This window comes from Oratosquilla oratoria, chromosome 15 (assembly GCF_046742065.1).
Source record: "Oratosquilla oratoria isolate Oo_2021 chromosome 15, ASM4674206v1, whole genome shotgun sequence".
Lineage (NCBI taxonomy): Eukaryota > Metazoa > Arthropoda > Malacostraca > Stomatopoda > Squillidae > Oratosquilla > Oratosquilla oratoria.
In genome coordinates, this window is record NC_134791.1 from 30,364,384 (window position 1) to 30,378,184 (window position 13,801).

The 13,801-nt window shown below is 38.3% G+C and overlaps 1 protein-coding gene across 4 annotated transcripts; it reads right to left on the reverse strand.

Annotated features, from left to right (window-relative positions):
- Positions 1 to 408: 408 nt before the first annotated feature.
- LOC143033376 (mitochondrial protein C2orf69 homolog) lies at positions 409 to 13,730 on the reverse strand. Of its 4 annotated transcripts, XM_076198727.1 has the most exons (7): positions 13,527 to 13,666; positions 13,319 to 13,393; positions 9,375 to 9,532; positions 9,009 to 9,136; positions 8,330 to 8,885; positions 7,416 to 7,547; positions 409 to 1,730 (listed from the first exon to the last, which is right to left on the reverse strand). In XM_076198727.1, the coding sequence occupies exons 3-7, from the start codon at positions 9,519 to 9,521 to the stop codon at positions 1,575 to 1,577; spliced, it is 1,119 nt and encodes a 372-aa protein (XP_076054842.1). In that variant the 5' UTR covers positions 9,522 to 9,532; positions 13,319 to 13,393; positions 13,527 to 13,666; the 3' UTR covers positions 409 to 1,574. The 4 variants fall into 4 exon arrangements, with proteins under 4 accessions (XP_076054842.1, XP_076054840.1, XP_076054839.1 ...); XM_076198725.1 differs by lacking the exon at positions 13,319 to 13,393 and having other exon boundaries at positions 13,644 to 13,730; XM_076198724.1 differs by lacking the exon at positions 13,319 to 13,393 and having other exon boundaries at positions 13,527 to 13,730.
- Positions 13,731 to 13,801: the final 71 nt, after the last annotated feature.

The window sequence follows — 13,801 nt, forward strand, 5'->3', positions numbered from 1 at the left end:
GTGTGGGATTCGAACCCACAACTAAACAAATATGAGACCAGCACGTTTCCAATTATGCCACCAGTGCACTTGGAAGTGCCTTTACTAGGTGAATAACACTACTCAACTAGTTTCAACTTATGTCTTGAGAAAGACGTAATTCAAAACTGGTTGGGTGGAAAGGTCATGTGTAAACAAAAGGTACGAAATGATGGATGGAGGATGGATCCAGAGGAAAGCCATCTGCCAGCCTAATGGTCAAAGTGACTAAAACTATCCACATCTCCACTCAGAGGCATGGCTCTGATAAGCTATGAGTAGTGCCTAGTCTTCAGGATACAATCATATCATTGCCCTGTTAGGTAATGCAGAACAATGAATACTTCAATAAATCATGGAGGGTTATGAAGGAAGCCAACAAAAACATAATGTCATCCACTATATATTATGCATGAGCTAGTAATGAAGCAATAAGAAAACATGTAAAGATGAATACAGCAGCAACAGATATGATGAACTTTGGTGGAAAATTGGATTCAGACAAATTTCTCATGACAGATGGAATGATAAGACACACATCAATACATCCAAAATGTAATGGGTGCATGTTCATATTAGCAAACCATGCACATTCATATTCACACACAAATTTCACTGATAAAATGGCAAAGTTCCTATCAAACTAGAAGTGACTAGCATTGCACCACCATAATGTGGTTAGGTGTCAGCAACTGTCTCTTTCAGAAGTGCTAGTATTAGAGTATTATGATGCACAAGATAAAATAATTTCTTCTGTAACTGAATACACAAAGGACCACTATACACACACCTTAATGCAGACTGTGCTAAAGGAATTCTATGAGCTATTACAACTTTTTTGAAAATCTAAAAATACAAAATCACAATTAAACACTTAAATCATGGGAATGTTTCCAATCTCTAAGCTATCGCTGGGGAACCAATGATGGGTGCCTACATGGTGGTCTTGCAAGACGAACATCAAAGTATACTCTCCCAGCTGCCCAATCCCAAAACCTATCAACACCCTCACCTCCACCTAGATGTACTCTCCATCTGATCCTAGATCTCTAACACTTTCTATGAACTTTCACAATTTCTCAATTGTTTTTTCATGTAAGAAGAGTTAATGTCAAGCACTCTCCTATTCCTATTTCTAGCTGGTAATACGGAAACAGACCCACATTCACACAACACAGAAAAATGTTTAACATTTTGTTTTCCAGTGATATCTATGTGGGTCCTGAGGACCACTGCCTGCTACCAATAGACTAAGGGTTTCCTGTCCGAGAAATCTGAGACAATGAATGACTGATCCTATAAGTGAATAATGTTATTCACTGAAGTACCGACTTGCAAACATGACAATGATATATAATACATAAATTAGCTGTCAATGAATAAATATTGCCAGTATAATGATCTTTTTAGGTCAAGAGCATCATACACTCCCCACAATGACATTTTGGCACTCATTATGAAATTAAAATTTACACTCTGAATTTATTAAACAAATACAAAAGGACTGGATGTCCTCCCAGTTCATTTTCTTTTTTCTTTGGTATGTGCAATATTCTTTATTTGAAAGCTTTCAGAACTTCAAAGTGATAGTCCAACGAGGGGATCTCATCTTCAAAATGTAGAAGGTATTCAACAGGAACGCCATTTCTCTTCAGCTGATTTACAAATGCTTGACTTTCCTTCTTGATCCAAGGTCTTTTCTCATCTCGTACCTAAGGAATCATAAAGAATAATTTCATGAAGATATTCATATGAATACATATAACTTTATCTACACAGAAAAAACACAAAGCAATAATATTCACTTATCAATGCAACTTAATTCCATTACCTAATTGTAGTATTTGTTTGTTATTGTCTATTTATTATTTGCTTGATTTCCATTTATTATTATCTATTTGTCAGTTTATTATTATTTACTATTTACCTGTTTATCATTCAACTATACCTATGTATTATTTTATTTTATTTACATACATACATACATACATATACCAAGGCTTTTTCCCCCTTACAAGGGGGGTAGCCAAAAAGAAAAAGGCATAAAATCATTCCCACCCATTCCATCCCTGAATACACTTCACACCCCTCCACCCTCCCTCTTATCTTACCACCTCCTGGATGACGGGTCATCCCTGCACCTTGTCCACTGCCCTGGGTCAGAAGCAGTGTCGCAAGACACAGCACATCCATAGCAAGGCCGCTTCATTAAATCGGCGACCCCCCCTCTCCGTCCCCCCATGCATAAAAGGAGAAGACGGGGAGAAATCCCTTCAGGCTGCGTCAAAATTTTGCTCACACATACTACCTCACCCCCCATCCCCCCGCCCATTCCACCTCATGCATCACAACATCATCCATATACAATCATTCTCCATTCACCCCTGTCTTCTGTCCTCTCCCGTCCTTCCTCAACAGACATTCCCCTCTTCCCCAAAGCCCCCTTCACCCCATCCATCCACCTCATCCTAGGACGTCCCCTCATGTTCACTCCCTCCACATCTGCCTTCCATACCTCTTTTACTAGTCTTTCTTCACTCATTCTTTCCATGTGTCCAAACCATCCTAATACTCTTTCATCAATCCTATCTCCCAACTCCCTTTCCACCCCCATTCTTCTCCTCACCTCCTCATTTCTCACTCTATCTAGCCTAGTAACCCCCATCATACTTCTCAGACACCTCATCTCAAACACATTCAAACTCCTTCTCTCTTCCTCTCTTATGTTCCATGTTTCTGCCCCATACAGTGCTGTTGGCACAATCACTCCTTCATACAGTCTCCTCTTAGCATCCATTCCCAAATCTCTATTCCTCATTACACTCTTCAATCCACCAAGGCATTTACTCGCTTCTCTCAATCTACATTCTACCTCCACCTTCACTCCACCTTTTCCTGCCACATTTGCACCCAAGTATCTAAAACTATCCACTTCCTCCAGTCGCTCTCCCTTAATGCTCACTTCCAGTCTACTGCCACTTACACCCCTTGTACATCTCATCACCTTACTTTTACCCACATTTATCTTTAGCTTTCTTCTATCACATACTCTCCCAAACTCTGTCACCAACTTCCTCAGTCCCTCCTCTGATCCTGCCACAAGCGCACTGTCGTCAGCAAACAACAGCTGGCTCACCTCCCACTTTTCTCCATTTTCTTTAACCATCTCCAATCCCTGACCCACTACCCTTGCATTTACCTCTTATTTTATCTATTTTTTTATCCTTTATATATATATTTGTTCGCATCCGACCTAGTTATGGACCAAAAGGTCTCCTGTCAGCATGCTCCGCCTTTGTAATCCTTTGTATACAGAAAGGAGCAACCCTTGTTGGGTCCCATCACTTATTCTCTATTCTTTTTTTATGATACCTAACCTCAAATTCATGTGCAGTTCCAACTTAATCTATATCTTTGATTTCCAATAATCACATTCATACATCTACCGTATTTTTCGGACCATAAGGCGCGGGAAAAATCCTTAAAATCGGCCAAAATCGGGTGGTGCGCCTTATCGTGAGGTGCGCCTTATGTGTGGCTTCAATGCAAAAAAATGCCTCGGACAATGACGTACTATTTTGACACGTTTCGTAGCTAGCTTGCCGACGGCGACAGTGCATAGGCATAGCAAAAGTTACAGCCAAGTTATAACCAAGATGCATGTATATTGACAAGAAAATTGCGAAAACTTCGACAGTTTTCGAGTCCATGCCACCGCATTCATTCACGCTATCATGGCTATGATATGATAGCGTCCACAACACTGACAGCCATTTTGCATTGGTCTAGTCTCGCTCCACTCTGACTGTAGTCATTTGGGTATTTTTTTTTTTAGTTTCGACCATGGGCGCAATATAGCAATAGAAAATTAATTATTAATTTTGTAAATTAAAATGTATCAACGTAAAATGCAATTTTGTGGGCGGAAATGAAAATAAAAAATACCTTGGTACTTCCGACAGTACCTCGCCAGGCACATTTTCTTGAAGGAATGTTATGGAGCGGAGATACATGCATTCCTTCAAGCTGCAAGAACTTTGTATACCCCGCTAACTGAGAGAGTGGTTGAAAAGCCCGCCAACGTCTCTCACGACGGCGACAACGAGGACGAGCCGGATGACATTTAATTTGCAGGTAATGATTTATTAAACACAGGTTAGGTCAGACGACGTCGGCATCTATCATAACAAACATGGCGCACCATTCGTCCGACACGACTTCGTTACTTACGAAATCTGTTTTAGCACCCTTTTTTTCCGCTTACAAAATTGCATATTACGTTGATACATTATAATTTACAAAATTAATAATTAATTTTCTATTGCTATATTGCGCCCATGGTCGAAACTAAAAATTTACCGTCATTTGTAATAAATCTTGTGTTTTTAAGTGAATAGAGAATTCTGGGAATAAAACTGCTAATGTTGGTTTTATTCCCCACAATTCCCGTAACGTGTTTATGTTGTTTTTTAGGGGTATTGGCAGGGCAGACCGTCCATGGAGGTGGTCTGATTTCACTGACCAAAATAAAAAAATATATATACAGACGCTCCTCTACTTACGTTCATTCGTTTTACGTTTTTTCGATTTTACGTTTGAACTGACTGTAAAAAGAAAAAAAAATTGAGTGAATTTTTTAGTTTAGCGCGCTCTCCGTAGTTCAAACAATACTTGCGCATGACGCTGCGTCCATTGTTTACATTGCACAAACGACAAACTGAACATGCCTTGCCTCCTCCTCCACCATCTCAATTTATGTTGCTTGAATTTATTTGAAATTAATGTTATTATTTTACAATGTTATGTGTATAATTAATGATTTAGGGGTGTTTTATAAGATACGGTAATAGAATTTACGGATGTATAGTACAGTAACAACTTACGTTCATTTTCAACTTACGTTCGGCCATTCGGAACGTAACTAAAACGTAAATTGAGGAGCGTCTGTATATAATTTATTTTTGTAATTTTGCTAAATCCCAACCGATTTTTCTCATTCAACAACGAAAATGTTCAGTTCTGAATGCACTCACATGTGCATGATTATCCGACGACGCGACCAGGTGCGCCTTATGGTCAGGTGCGCCTTATGTAAGGACGTGGAATAGCAAATTACGGGTGCGCCTTATGGTACGAAGCGCCTTATGGTCCGAAAAATACGGTATATGGAAAACTATTTCTTCACATCCTTTAGACATGTCATCTTTCTTAATTTGCTTCAATGATCTTTTAGAACCCTCAGATCTTTATCAGATTTCTTTTGTCAATGATATCCCTTTTGGTGACCTGAATACTATAATCATATCACCTCTTTCTCTTTGATCTTTCAAAGTTGGCAGACCCAGAGCTTTCAGTCTTTCCTCATATAGTTTATTGCCCAGCTGGGGACCACTTTGGTTTTGCCCTTTGTATTCCTTCGATTTTGCTCATATCCTTCACTCTGTGTGGGGACCATACTACTTCCATATTCCAGTCCTAGACAGATAAGGACTTCAATGAGTTTCTTCATCAGATTTTCATCCATATTGTGAAATACCACTTTAACCTCTTCGGTATGGGCCAAAATCTCGCGGGCAGCATCAGCTGCCAGACGTACGATGTGTCGTAATAATACTCGCATCATAAAATATAGTCACCGCTTATATCGATTGTTCTCTCTTTCACCCGTGAATTTTGATAACCATAGAAAATGTGATGAAGACAGTTTAGAGAGTATGTCATTACGCAGGGGCAACTACAATAAATATAATCAAGACGCCGATATGGTAGCCTCGCATATCCACTTGCTCCTCATGCCGCCTACGTATGCGGCACCGTATGGAAGGGGTTAACGCCTTCGGTACGATGACACCTATATAGGCGTCATGAGGCATGAGTGGGTATGTGAGAATGCTGGCATCAGCATCTTGATTATATTTATTTTGTAGTTGTAGCTGAGTGACCCCCCCCATAATTTGTGAACTGGCTTGATCATATTTTCTGTGGCTATTAATATACAGAGTGAAAGTGAACGAGTAATAAAGCTGTAACTTTATATTTTATAATGACAGTATTGTGGTGCATCATCGAATCATCATACACTTGCGAGAATTTGACTCGCATTGAAGAGGTTAGTCTTCTGCAGTAGTTCGTAGGCCTTTCCCACAATCCTGCTGATATGTTTCCCAAATCTTCCTCCCCTTTTGCTTTTGTAATGGGTTCACTTCCCACAGAATAATTCAACCTCTTCAATATGAGTCAAATTCTCACTCACAGCATCAGCTGCCTGATGTACAATTATTGAATGATGAATCACAATACTCATATTACAGAATATAAAGTTACGGCTGTATCAATCTTTATCTTTCACTCTGAATATTAATAACCACAATAAATGCAATCTATCTTGTTCACAGAATAAGGGGGTTACTCAGCTACAACTACAAAATAAATATAATCACGACGCTGACACCAGTATCCTCATATATCCACTCACGCCTTATGACGCCAATGTCATCGTATGGAAGGGTTTAAGGATGGTCTTTTGCCACTATTGCCCACTTCAATTACATTGCATTTTTGGTACTGAACTGTATTTCCCAGTCTTGGCTCCATGCAAAAATAGTCTCTAGATCTTTTTGCACTAGTCTACCATCCTCATTTTTCACTCTTGTCATGATTTTTTGCATTATCTGCATACATGTTGGCATAGCTTGTTGTTCCTTCCATATGTTATTGACATAAACAAGAAACATTAAACTCCGTTTGTTACTGTTCTCAATCCTGACATTTTATCTTTTACTAATTTCTTCATGTATTTTTTCTTCAAAAAAATCTTTTATCCATTCTAGTAGATTGCCTTTTAGTCCTCCAACATGCTCAAATTCCCACAAGTCGACTGTGAAATACTTTATCAAATGCCTTCTCTAGGTTGAGCCACCCCTCTTTCTCTTGCAGCACATTGGTCACTATGAAAGAGTCCAGTTCAATCTAGAGAGCCAGATAAATTATAGTTTGTGTCTTGATACCCTCCTTTTGAAAGAAGTCATATCTGATTTATGGAGAGATGGTTTATGGAGTAAGTTTCAGTTTCCCAGAGGGAGGAAAGAAGGAAAGAGCATGCTAGCTGACCCTTCCAAATGCGATTTGTAGAGAAAGAAATCAAAGAGAAGTTAGGGATTCAAACCCATAAATAAGCAAATGTGTGACCAGCATGCTTCCGATTACGTCACCAGTACACACTCGGGTAAACCCACAACAAGAATTCACTATTTTCCCAATTCAATATTTCAATTACCTTCTTCTGACTTGCCTATCTAGACATAAATAAATGGACAGGAGGAAAAAACTGATTCACCTAAACCTATACATGTATTTAAATAATGGTTCAAGTTAAACAGAATAAAGTATATTCCTGCCTGATATGGAGTGACATGAACGTGGATGTTAATGTGGCAAAGAGAACCAAGAGTGGTCAGGACTGATGGTTGCGTGATCCAAGTATTGCTGCCTCCACAGTGTCCGCCATCGAGCCAAAATATTTCTTTCACCTGAAAAAATTGATGAGAATAAATTAATTAATAAGAAATAAACCCATAAAACAACATACATATGGTTCAAATTCATTAGTCATATTTTGTACACAGGATGAAATGTGTACTTATATAAATACTTAAAAGAAATGCAAATTTTGCTAAGTGGAGGAGGAGGCAGAAGAGGAAGAGAAGGAGGAATAGGAGAGGGGACAGTGGAGGAAGAGGAGGAGGAATAGGAGAGGGGACAATGGAGGAAGAGGAGGAGAAGCAGAAAAAGGAGTAGGAAGAAGAGGAGGAGACACAGGAGCAGAAGGAAAAGGAGGAAAAGGTGGAGGAGGTACAGGAGAAGGAGGAAAAGGTGGAGGCGGTACAGGAGAAGGAGGAGGAGGAGGAGGAAAAGGTGGAGGAGGAGGAGGGAAAGGAAGTGGAGAGGAAGGAGGAGGAGGGAAAGGAAGTGGAGAGGAAGGAGGAGGAGGAAAAGGTGGAGGAGGAGGAGACAAAGGAGGGAAAGGAAGTGGAGAGGAAGGAGGATAAAGAGAAAGAATTAGAGAATCATTGGCTGTCAATTCTCTTTACACAAAAAAGTGTAAGGAAAATAATCTCTGATGATAGAGGTTTTGGGTTAATTCTGAGGATCAAGTGACAACCACATGAGGTTGCACTTTCATATGAAGGTAAGGGTACCAATGGGCTATGTAGATGGGTGGTAGAAAGACAAATCTCTCTTACACTACTGACAAGTACCCATTGTTGGTGCCTCACCTCATATTATGCCCAATCATACTCAAACTACATACCTTATTCATGAACCTGAGGACATCATCGTTCTCTGAGCTTGGTAATGTCTTTACACAATGTAATTCTGTAATAACTTGATTAAGGACGACACATCCCTTACTAAAACCAACTAAAGTAACGTCACCATAGTCCACACTTTCATCTTCATCTTTGTGCAATATCGTCTCATTATCACTCTCTGTGTCACAGGTTTCTGAGTTTATTTGAGCTTCTTCTGTCGATTCATCTTTCATATCTGATATTAACTCTTTCTCTTTGGTTAGTAAATTACTTTTTAATGAAGTGGAAGATTCTTCTTTGGAGCATTTACTTTCTGTGTCTGATGCCTCTTTTTCTTCAGCACTTAGTTCCGCTTCTTTGTTCAATTTCTTGTGAGATTCCAAGTCTTCAGGGGTGCATGCTGCCTGATGTTTGGGGTTTTTCAAAGCTAATAATGCCCCTCTGATGATGGCCATAAGATGTTTTATAGCGTGATGGAATGGCTGATGATTTGGAGCACCCAATTTATCACTTGGCACAAAATTATCATAGCAACTAAATGTTTTCAGTGCCATCCTGGTAAAGATATTTATTTTAAACATTTGAATACTATTCACTTAAACTATACTTCCTTTCATGAAACCATATACAGCAATGTAATCATTCATAATGACAAAGGTCAACACTAAGGGATTCTACCTTTTTGGCTTGACGACAAACGTATGATGTGTGGGGAACTTGGAGGCAAGTAGGCTGGTTGTATTAAGAAGGTTCCATTCAACATATCTCCAGTTGTCACGGTGGGCTAGCATTACTTCTGGGTAGTCCTGAAGAGATTTTTATCAACTAAACTGAGATTTCATTGTTACTCTCCTCTATAACCCTCCTCTAATTTATGCTTGTGATCATACATAATATATAATATAACAACCATACAAATATTACATTTAGCTAAGTAAACCTACTGTCAGAATTTTTCCTTCATAAAGCTTTAAAACTATCCTCTTTGTAGTATTTTCCCCATTATGTCTAATTAGAGATTTAAACCTGTCAGTTGTTTCTTACTTGTACATCTCCTCCAAAAAAGATGGCCACCGGAACATGTGAAGACTTTGTTATTATTGTTGACGGAGGTTTGTACAATACTTCATTACTATTCCCCTTGTGACCCAATATCTTGCCAAGTCGAAGTACACCTTCAGCACTTGCCATGCTGGTGTCAGCTGAGGATACAAAGGTAAATGAATTAAGAACTCAGCACTAGTCCATACAAGTTATGCTAAAGAATATGTATAAAAAACGCATGTATTTTCTATTGCTGAGAACATAAAAAAATAAGTTTTGCTTTCAAAAACCTATCCTGACCTGTCTGTAATATAATACTAGATCTTAATATTCTGACTGACTTTTATGTGGTACTAAATCTTGCATGAAACACAACTATATATCCAAAACTTGAGCTTTTATACATGTATACATTACACAAAGGGCTCTTAACCCCTTATAAGATACTAAATCTTGCATGAAACACACCTATGTATCCAAAACTTGGCCTTTTATACATATATACATTACACAAAGGGTTCTTAACCCCTTATAAGGGAAGTGGCCTAGTGAAAGCATCCAGCCATCCTACACCCATCCAAAACTTTATTCATTGTCCTTCCTCTCTTAACTTCTTGTGGATGAATGGTCACCTTTGTACCCTTACATTATAGTACCAATTGCACGAGGCATGGAAAGTCATCCCAGTGACTCTCAATTTTCTATCATATATATGAAAAATTTGTGGCCAACTCATGACCTCAAACTGCCCATGTGTGACAGGGTCTTAAGACAGTTTCCCTGCTCTTTATGAGTGATAGTGTCCCATCTTAATGTACACTTGTACATATATACACTTAAATGTCCCTTGTTTATGCATACTTCAATCACTAAAGATAACCAGTTCGGCTATCAATTGAGAATCAAAAATATTTTTTAACATGACCCTTAATGGCATTTTTTGTAGGTAAGTCTCTTATATTTGAAGGGGGGTTATTCCATAGTACAGTACTAGTGTGATTAAATCTAGTTTTACAGATAAACCCAGTGTCTGATTTGGTGGCAGCCTGAGCTGTTTCTGGTGTGGTTATATACTATTGGCTGGAAATTGGAGCATTATTGTTGTTGAATTAGTATACATTATCTAGTTCTTGTTTAATGTGGTAATCAAAAAGAAATATTCCCACTTTTACAAATTCATCACCTCCTATATGGCTCCTGCATGGCAAGTCTAATATAAATCTTATGTTTTTTTTTTCTTTAGCCACCTGCAGTCTAGACTGATATCTTTTGATTAGCCCACTGTACCATGAGTTACAAACATAATCAAAATGGCTTTGAATGAGTACATACACACCATTTTCTTGTTTTTTAAGTCAAAGTTTTTATCATTTCTGTACAAAAACTTAGTTTTGGTTGATCATTTAGTGAGTACCTTATGAGTTATGACCTCTCCAGACAAAGTTTGGTCTAAGGTCACTCTTAAGTAGGTAACCAGTAATTTTGTCTCTATTTCACTGTCACCACATGAACTTTAAAAACATCACACTTTTTCAGTTTGGATCTGGATCCAAACAATATAGATTTTGTTTTACCAAGATGTAACAACAGTTTATTATCTATTCATTCATTCATAAGCTCAAAATGATTCTATACAAACTAAACAACATTATCACTGCTGTTCACTTTCAATCATCATTTTTATCATTTACACACATGCATATATAAATATGTATGTATATATATATATATAGACAAATATGTAGATAAATACATCCATACAGTAAATCTAAAGAAGTGCACACCTAGACAATATAGCAATAGAAAATAAAATATTAATTCTGTAAATTATAATACATCAATGTAATCTACATTTTTATTGGCAGAAATCAATTACAAAAAAGTTTGTGAGACAAAGCCAGTCAGTGTGTGACTGTCCTTCACTGGAAGTGTTTTTTTTTTAGTTGTCACCGAGTTTCTTTGTTCTTTTCTCATGGTGTTCACCGACTTTTGGGGTGTGCCCTACTCTTTGTGTGATGCCTGGAAATCGCACAGTGCGTGAAAACATTGTGAAAGTGATTGAACTATACAAAGTGGGAAAGAATAATCGAGAAATAGCCAAGGCAACAGGTGTGACCAAGTGTACTGTGTCCCAACTCCTAACAAAATGGCACGCAGGCGGAGGGGTTAATATCATGCCCCTCCACAAACATGCCAGGGGCAAGGCCCTAAAGATTTCCCTGAAGGCATTATGGCTTGTAAAATGTCAGTTGGACCTTAACCCTTCTACAAATACAAAGGAACTGAAGGAAAAGAACCCTAAACTTCTTGGTGATGTCTCCATTAAAACAATTCAGGAAATTATTCAGAAGGGGGTTAAATTACTCAAAAGCGAAACCACATGTGAAGCCCCTCATGACTGTGAAAGAAAGGCAGTGCTGTGTCCAATTTCCCAAGGATCATAAAGACTGGGAATTTGTTCCGGGGTATAAGGTCCTTTGGACCAATGAAGCAACCTTTTATATAAGTGAGAGCGAGGGAACAAAGGTGTGGAAGTCTCCTACCATGGCAGCATGTGACCCATGCTTGACAGTGATGAGCGTTAAGCACCCACTCTATCTTATGGTGTGGGTCACCCTTGGCTATGGTGGTCTGAGGAACCTTGTAATACTCCCCAAGGGCCAGACTGTCTACTCTAAGTGTTATATTACCCTTCTGCAGAGGAATTTAGGGGAGTGTTTTGCAAAAACCGGGTGATATCCTTCAGCAGGACAGCATCCCTTGCCACACCTCAAGGGCAGCTAAAAAGTGGCTCAGTGATAGTGAGGTCGACTACATTGAAGATTGGCCTGGTCAGTTACCCAATATTTCCCTCATAGAGAACTTATGGGGCATCATCAAGGCACACCTCCATCAGGAGGGCACATCTACAATTCCCAAGCTTGAGATAGCTATTCAGAAGGTGTGGGAGGAAGTTCCTGCTTCCCACTGTCAGAATTTTGCCAATTCTGTCCCCAAGACTACAGCAGATCATCAAAGCCAAGGGCTTCCCCATCAGGCAGAAGAACTGACAGAGTGAGTATTTAATTATTTTTTGTATTTTTTAAAATAATTTTATCAATTTTTTTTGCGTATATTTCTCAAGTATGCAATATGATCTGTGCTGACTATAGGATGTCAGAGAAGTTCGAGATGACAGGTTTGCTTTTGTTTGTTGTGGATGATGAACTAACGTAAAATGTCTAATAAATTTATCTAGTTTAATCTAATCTACCCTAACCTAACCTCCTATGGGGTGCACATTTAGCATCCCTAGAGGTCATCAGGGTCATCATAGGCAAGAAATGATATGACTGTACGGAAAATGGCCAGACGACACAAAATGGCATCTTGAAGCACACGTTTCAGCTCCATTTAGTAGTGTATTGTTTTTAGCTAGGTATTTTGTTAATGATTTCCACCAAGAAAGAGATATTACATGATGTACTTTAATTTACCAAATTAATATCTATAATTTTCTATTGATACACTGCATAGGTGTGAATTTACTTTGTAATACCATCCATACATACATTAGAGCAGTAATCAGGTCTTTCATGCTCTATTTTCATAAGGATACTATAATTGCAATAAAATTAATCAGAAACAATAATAGCATTATTCAATTTACATGATAATAAATTTATTGTCACTTGACTCCCACTTTTCATGGAGATGTAGAGAATGATTAAAATCACAATTACATTCCCTCTCCTTAAAAATAAGGTATGGTCTGGACTACATAAGGTTAATTATTATTTGTACAGGACAACAGCAATGGAATGATTGGAAAGTTATCTATCAATACTTCAGAAGTTATCTAAGTTGTGAAATATTAAAGCAATGATAGCCTTTGCCAATGTTCAGGGATCAAAGCCCCTTACTGCCATTACAATTTACATGCTGACAAGCAGTTTCGAACCTACCTCTGGGATCTCGCCTCCAGACGTTGGCGCCCTATACCGCTCGACCAGCACGCTCCCCTGGGTTATTTATCAATTCTAAAATTTTGGAAATTAAATAACGCTATTACCATTTGTTTCTGACGTTACTTTATTGAAAACAATTTCCTTTGAGAAATAGATCACTGACAGTCACAATGCTTGGGTGTCAACTGCAATTGAAATTACTCACTTATGCAGCCCAATGTACAAATTCGTATGCCTAATGTTATAAGAACAGGTGGTTGACGGGTTGCCTTAGATATCCAATAACGATACATGTGAATACAATTGTGCCTTTATTTAATACCGTATATTTTTTTAATTAAGAAGCTTCGTGTGCAGGCACTTGTCAACAATACGTTCGATTTCGTTTGCATGTTAAAATGTTTACTGTAATACTTGGAATTATTTAACCATATACATTACAATTATTTAAAGTTGCGTATATACATAATACCAGATAAA

Bases quoted from the DNA above. Each gene is read 5' to 3' on its own strand.
- LOC143033376 (XM_076198724.1), bottom strand. From the start codon at position 13,614: ATGTATCGTTATTGGATATCTAAGGCAACCCGTCAACCACCTGTTCTT. The intron at 9,533-13,526 runs GTGAGTAATTTC...TTGTATCCTCAG, and splicing joins TTGTACATTGGGCTGCATAA to CTGACACCAGCATGGCAAGT. The intron at 7,548-8,329 runs GTATGTAGTTTG...CAATTTTTTCAG, and splicing joins TCCTCAGGTTCATGAATAAG to GTGAAAGAAATATTTTGGCT.